This window comes from Centruroides sculpturatus, unplaced genomic scaffold (genome assembly GCF_000671375.1).
Source record: "Centruroides sculpturatus isolate CEXI.00-Female unplaced genomic scaffold, Cexi_2.0 scaffold1782, whole genome shotgun sequence".
NCBI classification, from domain to species: domain Eukaryota; kingdom Metazoa; phylum Arthropoda; class Arachnida; order Scorpiones; family Buthidae; genus Centruroides; species Centruroides sculpturatus.
In genome coordinates, this window is record NW_019386122.1 from 61,761 (window position 1) to 85,217 (window position 23,457).

The 23,457-nt window shown below is 30.9% G+C and overlaps 1 protein-coding gene across 1 annotated transcript in view; it reads right to left on the bottom strand.

Annotated features, from left to right (window-relative positions):
* LOC111613708 (hormone-sensitive lipase-like) overlaps positions 1-23,457 on the bottom strand; it is a 57,765-nt gene that overhangs the window by 30,764 nt on the left and 3,544 nt on the right. Inside the window, exons 3-4 of the mRNA XM_023355047.1 lie at positions 7,425-7,607; positions 1,888-1,999 (exon numbers count right to left, since the gene is read on the bottom strand). Of these exons, the coding sequence (XP_023210815.1) occupies positions 1,888-1,999; positions 7,425-7,607 (295 nt within the window). The remainder of the gene's footprint in view (positions 1-1,887; positions 2,000-7,424; positions 7,608-23,457) is intronic.

Here is a 23,457-nt window from a genome sequence, read left to right on the forward strand (position 1 = left end):
ATTTTAAAAATGATTGCATTAAACTAATACTGTTGTAATAATTATTTAATGAAAATAAGTTTTAATTTTTGAATTGTTTGTTAAAAATTAATTACAAAAATAATTAAAATAATGATATATAAAACACATTTTATTCACAACTTATTGAATCAAAATTATAATACCTTCAATTTCAAGGAATGTTATAAAACTGCATCATTTAGTGTTGCACTAACTAGTATTTATGAAAATAAAATATTCCAATCACCAATATGATAAGATTAAATTAATAATCCTGCAAGCTCTAATTAATGGCTTATAGTTTCTAGTCTTCATTTGTTATTTCATTCACTCTGTATATTCTTTATTTAGAGATAATGAAATGCATGATAACTGATATATTTGCTTATGTTATTCCTACCTTTCTCATTTCATATTAGCTTTTTTATATTGTTTAATTATTATATTTAATAACACTTTTTATTTTATTTTATTTAGAATCATTCATTGGTTGATGGGTAATCAGCTATTTTGTAGCACTAACTGGTAGTGCCAGCTTGATGAGTGAGGAAATGAAGCAATTGCATCAAGTAGCAAAATGAGTGGTCAAAAATGTTGTTCAAAAGAAAATAATAATAATAATAATAATAATAATAAACCAACATTCGTGCTTTTCCAACAATTACTTTAAAAACACCAAAAAGAATTATTTCTTCTATTTATAAATATCAATGAGTAACTCTGTTAACGTTTTGTTATTAATTCTGGAGTTAAAATACGTAGATATTAATGTTACTAATGTCATCATCATCAACGTTATTACTAATGAAAACTACATTTAATACTAATCTAACGACTGCCGATTTACGANTCAGGCACAAAACATTTATGCATTTCAGGATCCCTCTGCAGAACATTATAATTTTTTACATATTTAAAATAGTAATTTTTATTTATTATGATTCTCTTAAGCTAAAGCAAAAAATTACAAAAAACAGTAAAGACAACTAAGTATAATTGGTAGCACATCATATTGTGTCTGAAGCATGTTGTTAATAGATTTTAGGTACAGGCCTTTTACTTTTAGCTTAGTAATTTTTATTTATTATGATTCTATTTTAAATATGTAAAAAAAAATCATAAACGTTCTAAAGAGAGGATTATATCAGTAGTCACCCTGAAATGCATAAACATTTTATACCTAAAATGATACTTTAATAGTAAATAAAGGCATCTGAATTAATTGCAGTCTTAAGAATTCACCTGTTTGAATATTGGAATTGGAACACTTAAAACACTGAAATATTTAAATTACAAATTTACATTATTTAATTCAATCAGTATGTTTGGAAAGATAAAAGATATATAGTACAGTCTGCAGTATTAGTTTGTTCTATGGAACCACCAACTCTCAGAAAAGCAATGTATAAACTTCTATGAGGATACAACTCTTCTGTGCCATAAATTAAGTGGTTGGTGATTGGGAAGAACTGATCATCATAAAAAGGAAAAAAATAATAGATGACAGAGAAAAATTTCATTCCTAAAAAATTTGAACAGAATAAGAAATAAAAGTGATTGAATGGTTTGGCAACAATGTTTTCTTATATATAAATATAACTTCCTGTTGCTTTTTTATATTCCTTTCATCATTTCAGTAATAAAGTCATCTTGTTGTGAAAAATTCCATTTCTAGATGATATCATATCACTAATTGGTAATTTTAAAATATAGCACATTATGCTAAATTAACTATTTAAGTTTGTGTGTGAAATATTAAAAATGTTATAAGGCAATATTTATTATATAATATAAATGAAAACAAATAAGAAAATGAATCCTTTATTATCATTAATAATCATTCTGTAGAATAAGCACTATCAGAGTACCTATTAATGTCAACTTAACTTACTTCGTGAGATTCTGGTGTTTGTGCAATAAATCCACCACCATGACAATGCAATAAAATTGCTGGAGATAATGGTGCAACTTTCGTACGGCATCCAGCAGTACTTGAATTCTAAAATAATGAATAATAATTTTACTTTTTTAAAGAGTGATTTAGTGCATAATTTTGTAATATTTTTTTTATTAACGTAATTATTGAACACTAATTATGATAAAATTTTTAAAAATGCATGTTTATTTTATAATTGTTATCACATTATATACAATGCATCATATGAGCAGCTCTATCATGCTGGCTTAAAATAACTTTATGTTGACATTTGTTTTAGGTTTTTCAGATGTCTGCAATGACATCTGAAAAACAAATGTCAATATGTCACTTTTTATACATTTTCATGTTCATTATCATTTCATTGATAATTAATAGTTTATCAATGAAATGATCACCCAAGTTCTCTGGGAAATGATTTGTATTGTGCAATGCTTGAAAGAATGTCTTTCAGTTCAATTAGTCCATCAGCAACAGAACATTGTTGGTTACTTACCTGATGACTATTCTGTTTCAGTGCCACTTTCAGTTGCAACTGTTATTTTTGTTGCACTTAAATTTTTATTGATTCCATCTACATTAAAAGTTATTGTAGTAGCCTTCTGAGCCACTACAGTAATGGCAATGGAATCTGCCATCCTATCAACATCTGTCATTTGACCACACCTGTGTTCAACAACAAATTTATATTTCACAAAGCACTTTTTGATAAGTTTCAGGTTTCACTTCATTCCAAGAACTCTTTAAATCAACTTAGAGCAACACCTAGGATGTGTGAAGACGACTGTCTCAAGTTGCAAAATGAGTGGTAAAAATGTTCAAAAGGAGCAAAAAATAATAATAATAATAAGCTGAGTACAATGAAGTCTTATAAATATATTTTAAAGTTGTTTATAAATAATTCATATAAAAGTGAAGTACTCTATACAAATAGAAGTACTCTATATTAGCAACCATTCTGAAAGCAGGAACAGCAAAAATCAACTTTGCCTTAAGTAGAAGTTATCAAGTAAGCACTAGCCACACCCATCTCAAAATGCCATGAACATAATATAAGGTTAGTGTAGATAATGATTGGTGATACCTTTACTCCATTCTTAAAATTAACAAAGGTATACATGATTCTAATTTTCAATTAGAGATTCAGACTATGTACAAAAAATTATTTAATTTTTGAGTCTATCAATTAATCCTTTTTTCATACACCATAGAAGTAGCCTTTGCATTGGTTTGAAGAAATCACTTCATAAAAAACGAATAACAATAGGTAAAATTTACAATTAAAAACGATCAGACGTCAGCCTTTCATTTTAGGTATCTGACGCCTTAACATTAAAAATTTAGTAAATCTTCTCACCAACTGCCAAGTTTTATACCATCTTTTACAATTTCATGAGTTCATCATGAAATTGTAACTATATGCAAATCAAAGATAACTCGTATCCACCAATAGAGGGCTTGAACCTGATACAGATGGTATAAAACTTGGCAGTTGGTGAGAAGATTTACTTAATTTTTAATATTAAGGCGTCAGATACCTAAAATGAAAGGCTGACGTCTGATCGTTTTTAATTGTAAATTTTACCTATTGTTATTCGTTTTTANTCAAGTAAACAATACATACAAGTACAGTACAGTATTTTCTGAGGAAACACTCATACTTATTTTTTTTAACCCCATTCCCAATAACCCGGCATTTTCACAAACTCGGCCATCCTTCGGTCCACATTAGGCCGAGTTTTCGAGACTCTACTGTATTAATTGTATACAATGACTGTTGTTAAAGACTGAAAAATTGGCATACAAACAACATATACTAAATTATTATTAATTAATAATAATAATTAGAATTAATAAATCTTCAAATCACACAATCTATAGCTGTTTTAGAATGTCCTTTGAGAGTCAATAAAATAAGATTTTCTAATTTTAGTACTGTTTATTTAACCCACTTAATGTTTTCATTTGATTATTGTTATTCATATAAATCAGCAAATTAAATGCACAAAACAAAGTTCCAACAGGAAAAGAAAGAAGAATAAAAAGAAGAACAATTTTATTTTGACATTGTTAAATTCTGCAAAGAACAAAGCAATAATGAATTTTTATGTAAACTAGCTACAGCTTTAATACCGTCAGATTGCTCTTAACAAGATAAATCATCCACCATTAAAACTTTTCTAGTAAATTATATCAAGCACTCAAAAGCTTCTTAAAGAAGAAGCCCTGTTAAAGAAACTCATATTCATTCATAAAAGTTTCTATGCAGTTCACTTTCTAAGCTTGAGGAAAGTAGTCTGTATATCAAGTAAGATTTATAAACATGCCAAAAACCAGTTGGATGGATTTGCTTTAGAGAAACTGGAACATTCTCTGAGCAAAAGTCAGTAATTAAAATAATCAAAATGTAATTTCCAAGTCTCTTCAGTAACAAAGCTTGGAGTTTTTAGTGAAAAACCAAATATGCTCCTCTAACATCTGTTGATATTGAGAAATATTTTTTGCAGTTCAAAGATTTATTTTTCTTACACTATCAATGACTGACCATGGAAAATGTAAAATTATTGTGTGTTTGCAAGTATGATGCATTTTATGTTTGTAAATTATGAAAGTGATGGATCAGATTGTAAAACTGACTAACTGATTTAAATTTGTTATCATCAAGTTTTAAGTGTGCTATATACACAATAAAATAATAGTTTTATTTTCATATATTTTTAGCATCCACAAACCTAATTTTTAATTAATGCCAAAAGATCTGCCATGTTTCAGATTAAAATATAGCAGATTGTTTGGAATTTTAAGAGCACTTTTATTCATAAAAAATCCATCACTTTTTACTTAGCATCCACAGTAACGAAGTTACTTAGTAACGAATATTCGGTTACTATTCGGCCAAATACTGAATACCTAAAAACAGGAGTAAGAAATAACAAAAACACAGTAAATTAATCATTTTGATATTTAGATTTAATGTTATCGGGTTAGTGTTGTTTGTTTATATTTATTTATAATTTATAACATGCACAAAATAAAACAGAAAATAATATTAGTCACATGTATTCACAATTTATAATTACAAAGATCAGCACATGTACACACCTATTCGTTTGAGAATCGTCACACATCTGAGGGTCTGACCCTGCCTATCCTTCTTTTTAAGCGCTCAACTTTGCTCTTCCCTTTCTCTTTCCTCTATCGCTCTAGTCCACGTATGCCTATGCATATATCATAATATGCGCTCACGATACTTTCAATTCGTCACTTCTCCATCGTAGATTTCCCATTTTACAATTACGTTACTCATAGCCTGATGATAATGGAGAAAAGAGACAGATAGGATGTCAGTATAAGTCACAGTTATGGTTTCACAGATTCGAGACAGCTTGGTAGCCCGAATGGCCCCAGGCTTTCGCTCGTGCACACTAAGTGACTTTCATTACAAGCATTTAGCTTTCTGAAGTCTATGACAACAATTGTTTGGCATTGATGGCCACGAATTTCACGCCAGTAAGTTGCCTTAACTTGTTCGATTATGTTATCAACTCAATTTCATATTTATTTTCACATTTTCACTTCACGGTCCTTCTCTGTTCTTTTTCCATTATTTACACGTGTAGGTCATTTCATTGTTATCCACATTTGATATCATCGTTTATCACATACTGCCATGACGCTCTTGTCTGTCTGCTACAACTGTCAAGAAATAACACAATTGGCTAAGCGTAGTGACAGTGAGCCAATAGAGAGCAGGGTCCTTGCCATAATGCGGTTTGCGAGCCAATTTTTGTACATGCATTAATCAAGCCGAATAGTTTGGCTGAATATTCGGCTATTTGGCCATGCTCCTGGCCGAATGTTCGGTATTCGGCCTGAGGCCAAATATACTATTCGTTGCAACACTAAAATTTACACCTTAACATTCCAACTATATATATTACATTTTTGCATTAATGATATAATGTTGATAATGTAATACAGTGGGTTATTGGTTAATGAACATAATTTTTTCCAAGACCATGTTCGCTATCCGAATTGTTTGTTAACTGATTATCAATTTACCATAGATTTTTGTGGAAATTTGATTACAGTAATACCCCAAACTTACGCGATAGGTGGGACCGAGCGATAACCGCATAAGTCGAATTCGCGTAAGTCGGGGTATAATTCTGCAATTTATGTAAAATTCAAGTCGAATGTATGTAAGCTAATAAATGTTCTCGTTAATCTTATCTCGTCTTTTGATTCGTTCACGGTTACAAGAAATTACCACGTAGTGTCTCTCAAGTCTCCGTAGATATAACAAACACAGAAATAAATAACACAAAATAAATTGTAGCTATGTGTCGATTCCGTGCGACACGTCTGAACATGTAAGCCGAACAATAGTGTGGGGGGAGGGAGTAATCAAGAGTTGCGTGGCGCTCAAACAAAAGACGAATCAACGAGATTTGAAAATCGCATAACTCCGGGTTCGTGTAAGTCAGGGTAGCGTAAGTCGAGGTATTACTGTAATTCATTCTGGAGAACCCAAAAAATAAATAAAAACTTATATGCTTTCTTACTGTTTATTTACATGTAATAACAAACTAAAAGTAATCTCTCCATTTCTTTATGGATGCCACATCTTTGTTTCTCAGATGCGATTTTCATTACTCTTACTCTTTGGGTTGTTTATATTGTTACTCTTACTCTTTTATCTGCTTGAGTCTTTTTGATTATATCTTTCTTAGCTAATTGTATCTACTGTAGACCTGTTGAAGTCATCTACCTACAATATTAGACATCTTCTGCCCACTCTCTACTTTGGCTATCATCTCTTGCTTAGTTTCTATAGTGAACACAGTTCTTGACACTCCACTCTTTTTAAGCCCCATAATATTATCAGTTTTTTAAATAAAAAGTTTAGAAAAGCACTTACAAAATTCAGAGAACAGAAATTTACTAGTGCAAAAACAGTTATGTATACAATTGTGAAAGTCTCGTTCCATAAACCATGTATAGATGCCATTAAAATATAGTTTTACAAATCTTAAATATAGTGTCGCTTCTTGTGTTTGTTCTGCCAGGTTTCATTATCCGAACACGTGTTTGTTGTCCAAACATAAAAATCTTTCACAAAAGTGTTCACAGTCCAAACTGTTCATTAACCAATCACCCACTTATTAGGTTTGTAATCATCATCTTAATCAAAACTTCATATATTTATTTAATGAGTATTAACTTAAGATGTCTGTAATAACTAATTTGCATAAACAAGCTAAATCATACCATAGTATTATTTTAAGTATATCTAATTCAAGAACTGATTTGTGTACAATATCAGTTCTTAAAATCAGGAATTATTTTTAAATAAACTTATTATCTGAAAATCCAAATGCAATTATTTTTGAGGCAATATTATAAATATAATTAGAAAAATATTTAAAACTTCATTTATTTAATTATTAATTAATTTTAATCAAATGTACTATTTGCATACACATACTTGTCCTTCACGACGAACATAAGATAAAAGACGACAACGAATGGCAGCAGTTGGCAAATGTGATGTAGGAACTGGTATTTCTATTAATTCATTTCCATCCACTGAAGGTACATTTATGGCTTCTGCGGGTACATATATTTCTTCTCTAACTGTAGGTGTTGGACAAAGTAAATTCGGAACATTCTACATCAAATTAAAAATTTCTATATTCCAACTTGAAATATTAATATATAATTATAAATTATAACTTCAAAAACAGCTTTATAGTATTTAATACTATTAAATAACAAACACAAAAAGAAACTAAAAATTTAAAGTTATTTTAACAATGATAATTATTGCATAATTTGTAATATATATTAAATTTCTTTTGTATTTTTCTAATTCATTGTTCTGTGTTAATATTTTAGAAATAGTACTAATAATATTCTATTTAGTTATAACAATGACTAAGTTTTGATATTTAACACTATAATCACACAAATAATAAAATTTATCAAAATTTATAATACCATATTATTCTATTAATAAAATTATATAATATTCTAATAATAAAAATTCTATGCCTCTAAAGAAAGACAGGGAGAAATTAGATTTACAGTTTTAAATAGAAAAATTTTCAATTTACAATTCTTTATATAAATTTTATTAAATACCTTTTACACTCAATTTTATCTTTAAAGTTTTATCTTGAAAAATTAGTAATCTGAATTATCCTATATATGTTCTTCTAAAGCAAATTTGTATATACTGTATATATAAAACTATATTAAGGATCTATAAATGTATTATAAAACTTTAAAAAAATGTTTTATGAGTTTTATTATTAAAATAAATTTCAAACATGTTTAAAATAATAAAATTGGTTATTTAATGTGTTAAGTTTTTCTCACATAATTAAATTATTTAAATTAGTCCTTGATAAGAATTCAGAATAGCTTTTCAACTTTTTAATATTTTTTGAAAATTTAAAACAATATTACTATAATAAAAATTTCACTTCTAACCAAAATTACATTTATGAAGGATAACTATTTGTTTTTACTTGAACATTGTTTTTACTTGAACATTGTTTTTACTTGATCATATGTATTTAAAAAATACATATGATATAAAATCAAGTTCAATTATTTTATCAATTGAAACAATTTTACAATTAATATTTTTAATTCTGCTTATTATTTATTAATATCAAAAATTCAAAAAGTCTTTCTAAAATTGAAAACTATATATATATATATATATATATGAAATAATGATGATAATAACATTAATATGATGTTTATATACTGTATATAGTAGAGCCCTACAAACTAGACTTAATGAGGGTTAAGCAGTGGCATGCGGTGACATTTGATGATAGGGAAGCTATGCCAGCTGTGGATTGGAAGCATTATACAATATTTTGGTGTGTAGCATCCATGAGCTAAACTGCATGAGGTTGATGCTCTGTGAGGTGCATGCATGAATGCGTATGATCTGGCTGCTTTACATGATTCAAATTTTTTGCCATGGAAGATGTCCCGTATTTGACAATACAGTGTTTCCATAGGGAATATAGGAAAAAGGAGGAGGATTGGTTAGATGAGTGTCGATGCACTAACTATAAAACAACAACATGAATAAAATCTGATGTCAATACAAGCAAAAGATAAAAGATGCTGACTCGGACATTGCCCAGATAAACAAGGTACTGTACAGTACATGACACTGAATGAGCAATCGGAGTTGGGTTGAAAAATTGGCTACCGAAAGAAAGAAAAGAAAGCTTCACCCAGCAACACAAGTCCTTTCAGTAGGAACTTGGAATATCAGAATGTTATGGTCACCTGGAAAACTAGAGCTTCTTCAGAAGGAAATGGAGAGATATCAATTCGATATATTAGGCTTAGCAGAGATGCGTTGAACAATATTGGGAGAACTGAATGGTGGTGAAATCATCTAGTCGGGATATGATACAAGGCATGAAGCTGCTGTTAGATTTCTGCTTAGTAAAAGAGCACGAGCAGCATTGTTAAGATACAATCCAGTTAGTGTAAGATTGATGATCGCAAGGTTTGAAGCAAAGCCATTTAATATATCAGTAATCCAGGTATATGCACCTACCTCAGATAGCAGTGAAAAGGAGACTGAACTTTTCTATAAAAATCTATGCAAGATAATAGAGAAAACACTGCAGAGAGATATGATCATCATTGGAGGTGACTGGAATGCTAAGATTGGAAATAATAATGAAGCAAGTAGGAAAGGTTGGGTAAGTATGGATATGGAGCAAGGAATGAACGAAGGGAAAGACTGCTTGAATTTGCCCTGGATCAAGATTTAATGATATGCAACACCAAATTCCAGCAAAATAACCGTAGAAAATGACATGGAGATCAAGTGATGAAATAACAAGAAACATGATTGATATGATTTTGATCCAAAGGAGATGGTCAACATCTGTTCAGCAGTGTCAAACTGTTCAGGGAACCGACATAGATTCTGATCACAGCTTAGTCATTGCAAACATAAAGATAAAACTGAAGAGGAAAGTTAATGCACATTTCCAAAAGATGCGAGACATTTCAAAGCTAAAAAATGAAAAAATAGGGAGCATATACTGTATAGAAATACACTTGAGAAGATAAAAACAAGATGGAAGAGTGGAAGAAATAACAAAGGCATTAAAGAGAAGCAATTGAGCAGACCCTACCAGAAGAGGAAAAAATCAACAAGAAATGGATCACACAAGAGACCCTAAAGCTTGTCCAAGAGAAAAGAGCACTTAGACTTAGAAGAGACATATCTGATGAGTTGGAAAAACAGTACTGTATAAGGTAAAGTGCAATGAAGTGAAAAAATCAGGATGGATAAAATGAAATGGCTAGAGGATCAGTGTAGAAGCATAGAAAAATGTTATGGAGAATGTAAGACTAGAGAAGTATATAAGATGATCAAAAATGTCAACCAGAAATGGAAACCAAAACAAATGGCAATCAAAGATCAGAAGGGAGAGATTTTAGTTGCAAAGGTCCTACAGAGGTTGACAAGTTATTGCTCTGAACTATACAAGGAAGTGTTACATACAGATGTATTAGAGAATCTATTAGATGAATTAAGGAAAATATTGCCACCAAGTGTTGAAAATGAAATGATATTATGAGGGAGAAAGTTGAAAGAGCAGTGAAATGGTTAAAAGAAAATACAGAGTCCCGGACATGACAAAATCACAGGAGAAATGATTAAGCATGGAGGAGAAAGCTTAATTAATGAGATACACCAAGTGTGCAATGAGATATGGAAACAAGGAAAGATACCTAAAGAATGGGCAAAATCAGTATTGGAGACAATATATAAGAAAGACAGCATGTTAGAGTGCAAAAATTATAGAATGATTGCTCTAACAAGCCAGACAAGAAAAATTCTGATGATGATCTTAAAGGAGAGACTAAGTAGTTTGATGGAACAACATTTAGCAGATGAACAGGCAGGTTTCAGGAAAGAGAAGTACAATGCAGCAGATACTAACATTATAGCTATTAGTTGAAAAGGCAAGAAGAAAGCAGAAAAACATCTATTCCTGCTTTGTGGACTTTCAGAAGGCATTTGACAGCATAGACCAAAATGCCACCTTGGCAGTGCTAAAATCTTATGGAGTGGATCATGAACTAATAAACCCACTAAGTTATATTAATGATAATGCAGAAGCAGCTGTGAAATTGCATGGGGAGAGAGGAAACTGGTTCAAACCAAAAAGAGGCACCAGACAGGGAGATTCTATATCCCTAACTATCTTCATAAATCTCTTAGAAAGAGTCATGGATAAGATGATGCAAGAGATGCTGGGAAACACCAGTTCATGGTGTAAAATAAAATAACCTGAGATTTGCAGATTAGTTATCATTGAAGAAAGTGAAGAAAAACTAGAGAAAACATTTTCCTTCTTCATTAAGCAGATGTAAAGATACGGACTGACTATCAATAGCAAAAAAACTAAGACAATGATATTTGGTGATAACAACATGACAAGAAACATCCTAGTAGATGGGAAAGAAATTGAAAATCTAGAGAGCTTTACATATTTAGGAAGCAAACTAACCTATAATCTAAATTGCAAAAAAAAATAGAGATTAGAATAGCCAAGGCAAAAACAAATTTGAAAGCAATGGACAAAATCTGGAAAAGTAAAACAATTAGTTTGCAGACAAAATTAAAAGTATTGAACACCTGCATCTTCTCCTGCATGCTGTATGCCTGTGAGACATAGTTAATAACAAAAGATATGGAAATAAAAATATTAGCATTTGAAAGACACTGTTACAGAAAGATCTTACAAATAGGATGGATGCAGAAAGTCACAAAGAACTTTATAATAAGATATATATGAAAAAAGAATCTCTTACAAAAAATTATACAACAAAAGCTTCAACTGTTTGGACACAAGAATGAATGAGAACAGAAAAATTAAGACTTTAGTCTACGGCAGTGGTTCCCAAACTTTTTTGATTCTTGGTGCCCTTGCTAAATTCAGATTTTTCCAAGGTGCCCTATGTCAAATTCTAACAAGTATTAATACAATTTATGAAATAGTGAAATAGCCAATATCTTTTTAATTACAGAGTTAGGACGTTAAATAAAGCACGTATTTAAGGTAACAAAAAATTGAAATTGAACAAATTCAATTAATTATAATTAGTGAGATGGATGAGCCTGTTGATCAACGCACATTTTCTCAAACCTTGGAATCAAACTGGACACATCCACCCTCATTTCCTTCTCCACATTGATTTTTGTGCAATACTTAATTTTTATCACAGCGACAAACTCAGCTTCACACAAATAAGAAGTCACAAATGAAATTAAGATTCTCCGAGTGTACCACTCAAAAAGGATATTCATCTTTTACTGATATCTAAAGTTCAGTTAATTCATGCTGCTAAATTTTGTTTTCAATGTATTTCACAAGACAACTCAATAACATTCTCTTCTTCTGCAGCATCAAATTCAGATGGAGCACTGGCATTAAATGGATCTTGAATCCAAGCAAATTTATCAACATTATCATTTTGAAAATATTTCTCAAACCAGGTGATAAGCTGTGATAAATGTTCTTCAAAAATTTAGTTCATACCTCAAGAGAAATCAACTCTGTTGTTAGTCAAACACTGTTGCAAAAAGGGGAAACATCCTTTCCTCCATCTTCATTTATTTTTCTTTTCCATAGTTTTCATTTTTCTTAAAACAAGCTAAAATTTTCTCAATTGACTTTAAAAGGTACATATTGCTTCCCTGCAGGGAAAGATTCAGAGCATTCAGCTTTTCAAACATATCACACAAGTATGCTAGTTTCACCAAAAAATCTTCAATCACAAAATTTTCAGCATACTCGTGGTCTTCCTTTTAAGAATAATATAAATTTCCTGTTGCAGTTCAAATGTACAAGACAAAACATTATCTTGAGAGAGCCATCGCTCTCTTGTGGTAATGTTTTGTAATTTCTCGAAGTTCTATAGTACAACAAAGACATGTGCTCAGATCCCATATCTTCACATAGTTTTTTGAAAAATCTTGTCTTTAATGGCCATTTTTATAAAGTTTACTACTTTTTATAAAGTACTACATGTACTACATATTCTGGTTCAATGCAGGACTCAGATATTTTGATGCAAGTGCTTTTGATGCATAGGTTTTTATGGGAATTTGATTAATTTGTTCCAGAGACTCCAAAAAATAAAAAATATATACTTTTTTACTACCTTTATTTATATATAATAGTAAAAATACATATATATGCAGTCTTGCATTTTTATTAGTCATATTCTTTCTATTTGTGGGGGTTAAAGAATCTGTCCAATGTCGATTGCTTTTCTCTTTTCTTCAGGATTTTTCAGAAGTAATTAATAGTTTTGTAATTGTAGAGATCCCCAACACCATTAATCTTATTCTGGTTTGGATGCCACTTGGATGATTGTTGTTCTGACATCCTCCCACTTCTTCAAAAGATCTTTAGTAGCAGATGTTGACATTGGTCCTCTTTCATCTTCCTCTTCTTCAAAAGAAAACATCTTGCTGAGTTTCTTGGTATTCTTCATTTGAGAGTTCTTGGCATTCTTCTGTCGTCAGATCAGTTTCAAGTTCCATTACGAGCTCTAAAATGCTCTTTATTTCTCAGATTTGATTTTCTTTACTCCATTAGCAGCTTGAGACTTCTTGATATATCTTTCATAGCTAAGATTGTGCCTACTGTAGACCTGTTCAAGCCATACTGCTTAGCAACATCAGACATCTTGTGCCACTCTCTACCTTGGCTATTATCTTTTACTTGGTTTCTACAGTGAGCACAGTTCTTGACACTCCTCTTTTTAGGCTCCATAATATTATCAGTTTCTTTTTTAAATAAAAAGTTCAGAAAAGCACTTACAAAAATTCAGAGAACAGAAATCAACTAGCCCACAAAAAATTATTTAAATGCAAGGCCCGGATGAAATTCGAAATTTGGTATTAAAACATTAATGAATATCTGATGGGACAGTTAAACTTTCACCCTTCATAAATAAACCCCGACGCAAAACTTAACAAGTACCTGTCCGACAGTCTCTCAAAGGCTATAAAAAATTATTTGTCAGAAAAGTAAACAAAAAGCTGGGTATGGAAGCATGTATTATATACAATCTCAAAATGCTAATATTGATGTTGTTTTTCAAGAAAAGGATCTTCCTTGTAATTCCACAAGGGAGAGTTTCAAAATTCGGAGGAATACTATCTGATCAGTATTGGGTTGAGTGTCGATGTTGATGTCTCCCACACTCCAAAAAATTTCGAACTGTTACCTGAAGACAAGGGAAAATCAATTAGTATTTGTTATTTTCTGTCGCTTCTTTTTATGTTTGTTCAGTAAAGTGTTCATTATCCAAACATGTGTTCATTGTCCGATCATAAAAATATTTCACGAAAGTGTTCATTATCCAATTTGTTCGCTATCTGAACTGTTTGTTAACCAATCACCCACTGTATATTCTTTGTTAACACATGGAATTGATGATATAATTAAGTGTTGCTGGTGAAGAATGATAACTTGTTTGATCCTATGGTTAAGTTAGAGATTTAAAAATTAGATTACATTTATTTTGTTTTTGAATGACATGATGAGTTGTTGAGAGTCAAGTTTTTGGGATTCTACTGTGTTGTGATTATGCTTTTACAACATAAATTTATGTAATATTCTCATTAGCTTATATTTAAGAAATCTATAAACAATTAAATTGTGTTGCATATTTTTAAACAATACTGTTTTAACATATATTGTTAATTACAAAATGAATGCTCTATTTCTAAGAACAAAATATTTGAAGCAAAACTGCCTAAAGTGCATTAAGTATTGAAAAAAACAACAACAAAACACAATACATATCTCATTTCATGAACATGGATGATAAAAAAAAAAAAAAAAAACGCATCACACAAGCAAATATTAGACTTAACATACTTTGTTGATATCCAAATAGTTTTAGCCTAGACAAATGCAAAACACTTCACATTGAAAAGGAATCTTGAAGAAAAACTTTTCATGAAAATGGCAACACATTCAATCCATGGATGAGGGAAAAGTCTACAAATATTTAAAATAGTAATAATGTCATCTTCACTTCTGTTAGTAAAGTAGGAAAAAGTAATGCTGTATGTAAACAAAGTGAAGTATTACACAGTCAAGCTGGGGATATCATTTTAAACATTTATAATTATTTTATTAGTAAAAATTTACTTTATTGCAAAGAGCAAGAATTTATAGCCTACTAGCATTGTAATTATCAAGTCACACATCTAATTATCTAATAGACTAATTGCTCATCAAAACTATCTTGAAAAGTTCATCTTTTGTTGAATAGACTATAAATATGTAATAAATGTTAAAATAAACTCTAAATGAATTACATAAAAAAAATGTTAATGTGGATAATATCTGTAGTATATCTGATGTTTAATTAAAGAGCTAAGTGGGATGGAGATAAATTTGAGGTTTGAGGTAGCCATTTCACCAGTGCAAATTTTGATGGAAATGATTCCCACACCAGAAGAAGAATAAATAAGTGGTGAATAAAGTAATTTTCATTAACATCATTGTTGTTTCTTTTACTAAGAAATTTACAATATCAACAAAATTGGTTCAAGAGTTGATTGCTTAGTTCTTAACCCCTGTAGAGAATTAAGATATGCTGAATCAACAAGGGTTCTTAACAGTTCTTTTAAATTCATTATTTAGAAAGGGGAAACTACTGGAAATTTATTAGCTTTCAAGATACAAGTTTAAGCAGGTGTGTCTAATAAGTTTAATTGATATAGAAAAATTGGGAGATAACTAAAGGTAAGGCATATGTATACATGTGTGTTTGGTGATTTGCAGAAAAACTAATAGCAAATGAATATGTGAAGCACATAATGGATTTTAGATGATTCTAAAACACACTCTTAGTAAGTTCAGATGAATGAAAGCTGTTAGATGAGCTCATTTAAATGTAATTTAAAACTGTCAGATAATCCATAACAGTGTGTAATCTGCAACCACTTTAAAATCAACCTTAAAACAAATACTCACTGGAAATTACAGTAATTATCTACAATCAGAAACAGAGTTGATTAAAATCACATTACCCATAAAATTTAATCTAATGAATATGCTGATATGTCTAAAATAAGAACATCTTTACTTAATAAAAAAACACTACTCAAAACTCATTTAATTCTATTACGACATTACAGATGATCATTTTTAAAGTAATAATTAGTATAATATATTTATAATAAATAAATAATATGAAAAATTTAAATATATTCTTAAATAATTCTGATTAAAGCATTTTAAATGTAATTTAAAACTATAAAATTAACCTTCATCATCTGAGTCTCATTTAAACTCCAGAATGCTTTTAGAAATTCAACGGAGGCATTTTGGGCAACATATACAATTTGTTGAGCACGTAATTCAGGATTCACAATATATTTTCCTCCATTAACAACTGATGCTACTGCATGTGATACAGCTCCTCCAGGTAATTGATAGAGATCACTAAAAGATGCTAGAATCACATTAACACCTCTGAGTGTTTTCCTCATTGATTCACAATACTGCAAAAATAAAAATTAACCTATTAATAAAACTCTTATTTATGCTATATAATAAAGTTTTGTTTAAAAATTTTTATGTTATTTCAATTTGTTATTTATTAATAAAAATTTATGAATTTCTTTAAANTATATATGAAATAATGATGATAATAACATTAATATGATGTTTATATACTGTATATAGTAGAGCCCTACAAACTGGACTTAATGAGGATTAAGCAGTGGCATGCGGTGACATTTGATGATAGGGAAGCTATGCCAGCTGTGGATTGGAAGCATTATACAATATTTTGGTGTGTAGCATCCATGAGCTAAACTGCATGAGGTTGATGCTCTGTGAGGTGCATGCATGAATGCGTATGATCTGACTGCTTTACATGATTCAAATTTTTTGCCATGGAAGATGTCCCGTATTTGACAATACAGTGTTTCCATAGGGAATATAGGAAAAAGGAGGAGGATTGGTTAGATGAGTGTCGATGCACTAACTATAAAACAACAACATGAATAAAATCTGATGTCAATACAAGCAAAAGATAAAAGATGCTGACTCGGACATTGCCCAGATAAACAAGGTACTGTACAGTACATGACACTGAATGAGCAATCGGAGTTGGGTTGAAAAATTGGCTACCGAAAGAAAGAAAAGAAAGCTTCACCCAGCAACACAAGTCCTTTCAGTAGGAACTTGGAATATCAGAATGTTATGGTCACCTGGAAAACTAGAGCTTCTTCAGAAGGAAATGGAGAGATATCAATTCGATATATTAGGCTTAGCAGAGATGCGTTGAACAATATTGGGAGAACTGAATGGTGGTGAAATCATCTAGTCGGGATATAATACAAGGCATGAAGCTGCTGTTAGATTTCTGCTTAGTAAAAGAGCACGAGCAGCATTGTTAAGATACAATCCAGTTAGTGTAAGATTGATGATCACAAGGTTTGAAGCAAAGCCATTTAATATATCAGTAATCCAGGTATATGCACCTACCTCAGATAGCAGTGAAAAGGAGACTGAACTTTTCTATAAAAATCTATGCAAGATAATAGAGAAAACACTGCAGAGAGATATGATCATCATTGGAGGTGACTGGAATGCTAAGATTGGAAATAATAATGAAGCAAGTAGGAAAGGTTGGGTAAGTATGGATATGGAGCAAGGAATGAACGAAGGGAAAGACTGCTTGAATTTGCCCTGGATCAAGATTTAATGATATGCAACACCAAATTCCAGCAAAATAACCGTAGAAAATGACATGGAGATCAAGTGATGAAATAACAAGAAACATGATTGACATGATTTTGATCCAAAGGAGATGGTCAACATCTGTTCAGCAGTGTCAAACTGTTCAGGGAACCGACATAGATTCTGATCACAGCTTAGTCATTGCAAACATAAAGATAAAACTGAAGAGGAAAGTTAATGCACATTTCCAAAAGATGCGAGACATTTCAAAGCTAAAAAATGAAAAAATAGGGAGCATATACTGTATAGAAATACACTTGAGAAGATAAAAACAAGATGGAAGAGTGGAAGAAATAACAAAGGCATTAAAGAGAAGCAATTGAGCAGACCCTACCAGAAGAGGAAAAAATCAACAAGAAATGGATCACACAAGAGACCCTAAAGCTTGTCCAAGAGAAAAGAGCACTTAGACTTAGAAGAGACATATCTGAAGAGTTGGAAAAACAGTACTGTATAAGGTAAAGTGCAATGAAGTGAAAAAATCAGGATGGATAAAATGAAATGGCTAGAGGATCAGTGTAGAAGCATAGAAAAATGTTATGGAGAATGTAAGACTAGAGAAGTATATAAGATGATCAAAAATGTCAACCAGAAATGGAAACCAAAACAAATGGCAATCAAAGATCAGAAGGGAGAGATTTTAGTTGCAAAGGTCCTACAGAGGTTGACAAGTTATTGCTCTGAACTATACAAGGAAGTGTTACATACAGATGTATTAGAGAATCTATTAGATGAATTAAGGAAAATATTGCCACCAAGTGTTGAAAATGAAATGATATTATGAGGGAGAAAGTTGAAAGAGCAGTGAAATGGTTAAAAGAAAATACAGAGTCCCGGACATGACAAAATCACAGGAGAAATGATTAAGCATGGAGGAGAAAGCTTAATTAATGAGATACACCAAGTGTGCAATGAGATATGGAAACAAGGAAAGATACCTAAAGAATGGGCAAAATCAGTATTGGAGACAATATATAAGAAAGACAGCATGTTAGAGTGCAAAAATTATAGAATGATTGCTCTAACAAGCCAGACAAGAAAAATTCTGATGATGATCTTAAAGGAGAGACTAAGTAGTTTGATGGAACAACATTTAGCAGATGAACAGGCAGGTTTCAGGAAAGAGAAGTACAATGCAGCAGATACTAACATTATAGCTATTAGTTGAAAAGGCAAGAAGAAAGCAGAAAAACATCTATTCCTGCTTTGTGGACTTTCAGAAGGCATTTGACAGCATAGACCAAAATGCCACCTTGGCAGTGCTAAAATCTTATGGAGTGGATCATGAACTAATAAACCCACTAAGTTATATTAATGATAATGCAGAAGCAGCTGTGAAATTGCATGGGGAGAGAGGAAACTGGTTCAAACCAAAAAGAGGCACCAGACAGGGAGATTCTATATCCCTAACTATCTTCATAAATCTCTTAGAAAGAGTCATGGATAAGATGATGCAAGAGATGCTGGGAAACACCAGTTCATGGTGTAAAATAAAATAACCTGAGATTTGCAGATTAGTTATCATTGAAGAAAGTGAAGAAAAACTAGAGAAAACATTTTCCTTCTTCATTAAGCAGATGTAAAGATACGGACTGACTATCAATAGCAAAAAAACTAAGACAATGATATTTGGTGATAACAACATGACAAGAAACATCCTAGTAGATGGGAAAGAAATTGAAAATCTAGAGAGCTTTACATATTTAGGAAGCAAACTAACCTATAATCTAAATTGCAAAAAAAAATAGAGATTAGAATAGCCAAGGCAAAAACAAATTTGAAAGCAATGGACAAAATCTGGAAAAGTAAAACAATTAGTTTGCAGACAAAATTAAAAGTATTGAACACCTGCATCTTCTCCTGCATGCTGTATGCCTGTGAGACATAGTTAATAACAAAAGATATGGAAATAAAAATATTAGCATTTGAAAGACACTGTTACAGAAAGATCTTACAAATAGGATGGATGCAGAAAGTCACAAAGAACTTTATAATAGGATATATATGAAAAAAGAATCTCTTACAAAAAATTATACAACAAAAGCTTCAACTGTTTGGACACAAGAATGAATGAGAACAGAAAAATTAAGACTTTAGTCTACGGCAGTGGTTCCCAAACTTTTTTGATTCTTGGTGCCCTTGCTAAATTCAGATTTTCCCAAGGTGCCCTATGTCAAATTCTAACAAGTATTAATACAATTTATGAAATAGTGAAATAGCCAATATCTTTTTAATTACAGAGTTAGGACGTTAAATAAAACACGTATTTAAGGTAACAAAAAATTGAAATTGAACAAATTCAATTAATTATAATTAGTGAGATGGATGAGCCTGTTGATCAACGCACATTTTCTCAAACCTTGGAATCAAACTGGACACATCCACCCTCATTTCCTTCTCCACATTGATTTTTGTGCAATACTTAATTTTTATCACAGCGACAAACTCAGCTTCACACAAATAAGAAGTCACAAATGAAATTAAGATTCTCCGAGTGTACCACTCAAAAAGGATATTCATCTTTTACTGATATCTAAAGTTCAGTTAATTCATGCTGCTAAATTTTGTTTTCAATGTATTTCACAAGACAACTCAATAACATTCTCTTCTTCTGCAGCATCAAATTCAGATGGAGCACTGGCATTAAATGGATCTTGAATCCAAGCAAATTTATCAACATTATCATTTTGAAAATATTTCTCAAACCAGGTGATAAGCTGTGATAAATGTTCTTCAAAAATTTAGTTCATACCTCAAGAGAAATCAACTCTGTTGTTAGTCAAACACTGTTGCAAAAAGGGGAAACATCCTTTCCTCCATCTTCATTTATTTTTCTTTTCCATAGTTTTCATTTTTCTTAAAACAAGCTAAAATTTTCTCAATTGACTTTAAAAGGTACATATTGCTTCCCTGCAGGGAAAGATTCAGAGCATTCAGCTTTTCAAACATATCACACAAGTATGCTAGTTTCACCAAAAAATCTTCAATCACAAAATTTTCAGCATACTCGTGGTCTTCCTTTTAAGAATAATATAAATTTCCTGTTGCAGTTCAAACGTACAAGACAAAACATTATCTTGAGAGAGCCATCGCTCTCTTGTGGTAATGTTTTGTAATTTCTCGAAGTTCTATAGTACAACAAAGACGTGTGCTCAGATCCCATATCTTCACATAGTTTTTTGAAAAATCTTGTCTTTAATGGCCATTTTTATAAAGTTTACTACTTGTACTACATATTCTGGTTCAATGCAGGACTCAGATATTTTGATGCAAATGCTTTTGATGCATAGGTTTTTATGGGAATTTGATTAATTTGTTCCAGAGACTCCAAAAAATAAAAAAATATATACTTTTTTACTACCTTTATTTATATGTAATAGTAAAAATACATATATATGCAGTCTTGCATTTTTATTAGTCATATTCTTTCTATTTGTTGGGGTTAAAGAATCTGTCCAATGTCGATTGCTTTTCTCTTTTCTTCAGGATTTTTCAGAAGTAATTAATAGTTTTGTAATTGTAGAGATCCCCAACACCATTAATCTTATTCTGGTTTGGATGCCACTTGGATGATTGTTGTTCTGACATCCTCCCACTTCTTCAAAAGATCTTTAGTAGCAGATGTTGACATTGGTCCTCTTTCATCTTCCTCTTCTTCAAAAGAAAACATCTTGCTGAGTTTCTTGGTATTCTTCATTTGAGAGTTCTTGGCATTCTTCTGTCGTCAGATCAGTTTCAAGTTCCATTACGAGCTCTAAAATGCTCTTTATTTCTCAGATTTGATTTTCTTTACTCCATTAGCAGCTTGAGACTTCTTGATATATCTTTCATAGCTAAGATTGTGCCTACTGTAGACCTGTTCAAGCCATACTGCTTAGCAACATCAGACATCTTGTGCCACTCTCTACCTTGGCTATTATCTTTTACTTGGTTTCTACAGTGAGCACAGTTCTTGACACTCCTCTTTTTAGGCTCCATAATATTATCAGTTTCTTTTTTAAATAAAAAGTTCAGAAAAGCACTTACAAAAATTCAGAGAACAGAAATCAACTAGCCCACAAAAAATTATTTAAATGCAAGGTCCAGATGAAATTCGAAATTTGGTATTAAAACATTAATGAATATCTGATGGGACAGTTAAACTTTCACCCTTCATAAATAAACCCCGACGCAAAACTTAACAAGTACCTGTCCGACAGTCTCGCAAAGGCTATAAAAAATTATTTGTCAGAAAAGTAAACAAAAAGCTGGGTATGGAAGCATGTATTATATACCATCTCAAAATGCTAATATTGATGTTGTTTTTCAAGAAAAGGATCTTCCTTGTAATTCCACAAGGGAGAGTTTCAAAATTCGGAGGAATACTATCTGATCAGTATTGGGTTGAGTGTCGATGTTGATGTCTCCCACACTCCAAAAAATTTCGAACTGTTACCTGAAGACAAGGGAAAATCAATTAGTATTTGTTATTTTCTGTCGCTTCTTTTTATGTTTGTTCAGTAAAGTGTTCATTATCCAAACATGTGTTCATTGTCCGATCATAAAAATATTTCACGAAAGTGTTCATTATCCAATTTGTTCGCTATCTGAACTGTTTGTTAACCAATCACCCACTGTATATTCTTTGTTAACACATGGAATTGATGATATAATTAAGTGTTGCTGGTGAAGAATGATAACTTGTTTGATCCTATGGTTAAGTTAGAGATTTAAAAATTAGATTACATTTATTTTGTTTTTGAATGACATGATGAGTTGTTGAGAGTCAAGTTTTTGGGATTCTACTGTGTTGTGATTATGCTTTTACAACATAAATTTATGTAATATTCTCATTAGCTTATATTTAAGAAATCTATAAACAATTAAATTGTGTTGCATATTTTTAAACAATACTGTTTTAACATATATTGTTAATTACAAAATGAATGCTCTATTTCTAAGAACAAAATATTTGAAGCAAAACTGCCTAAAGTGCATTAAGTATTGAAAAAAACAACAACAAAACACAATACATATCTCATTTCATGAACATGGATGATACAAAAAAAAAAAAATGCATCACACAAGCAAATATTAGACTTAACATACTTTGTTGATATCCAAATAGTTTTAGCCTAGACAAATGCAAAACACTTCACATTGAAAAGGAATCTTGAAGAAAAACTTTTCATGAAAATGGCAACACATTCAATCCATGGATGAGGGAAAAGTCTACAAATATTTAAAATAGTAATAATGTCATCTTCACTTCTGTTAGTAAAGTAGGAAAAAGTAATGCTGTATGTAAACAAAGTGAAGTATTACACAGTCAAGCTGGGGATATCATTTTAAACATTTATAATTATTTTATTAGTAAAAATTTACTTTATTGCAAAGAGCAAGAATTTATAGCCTACTAGCATTGTAATTATCAAGTCACACATCTAATTATCTAATAGACTAATTGCTCATCAAAACTATCTTGAAAAGTTCATCTTTTGTTGAATAGACTATAAATATGTAATAAATGTTAAAATAAACTAAATGAATTACATAAAAAAAATGTTAATGTGGATAATATCTGTAGTATATCTGATGTTTAATTAAAGAGCTAAGTGGGATGGAGATAAATTTGAGGTTTGAGGTAGCCATTTCACCAGTGCAAATTTTGATGGAAATGATTCCCACACCAGAAGAAGAATA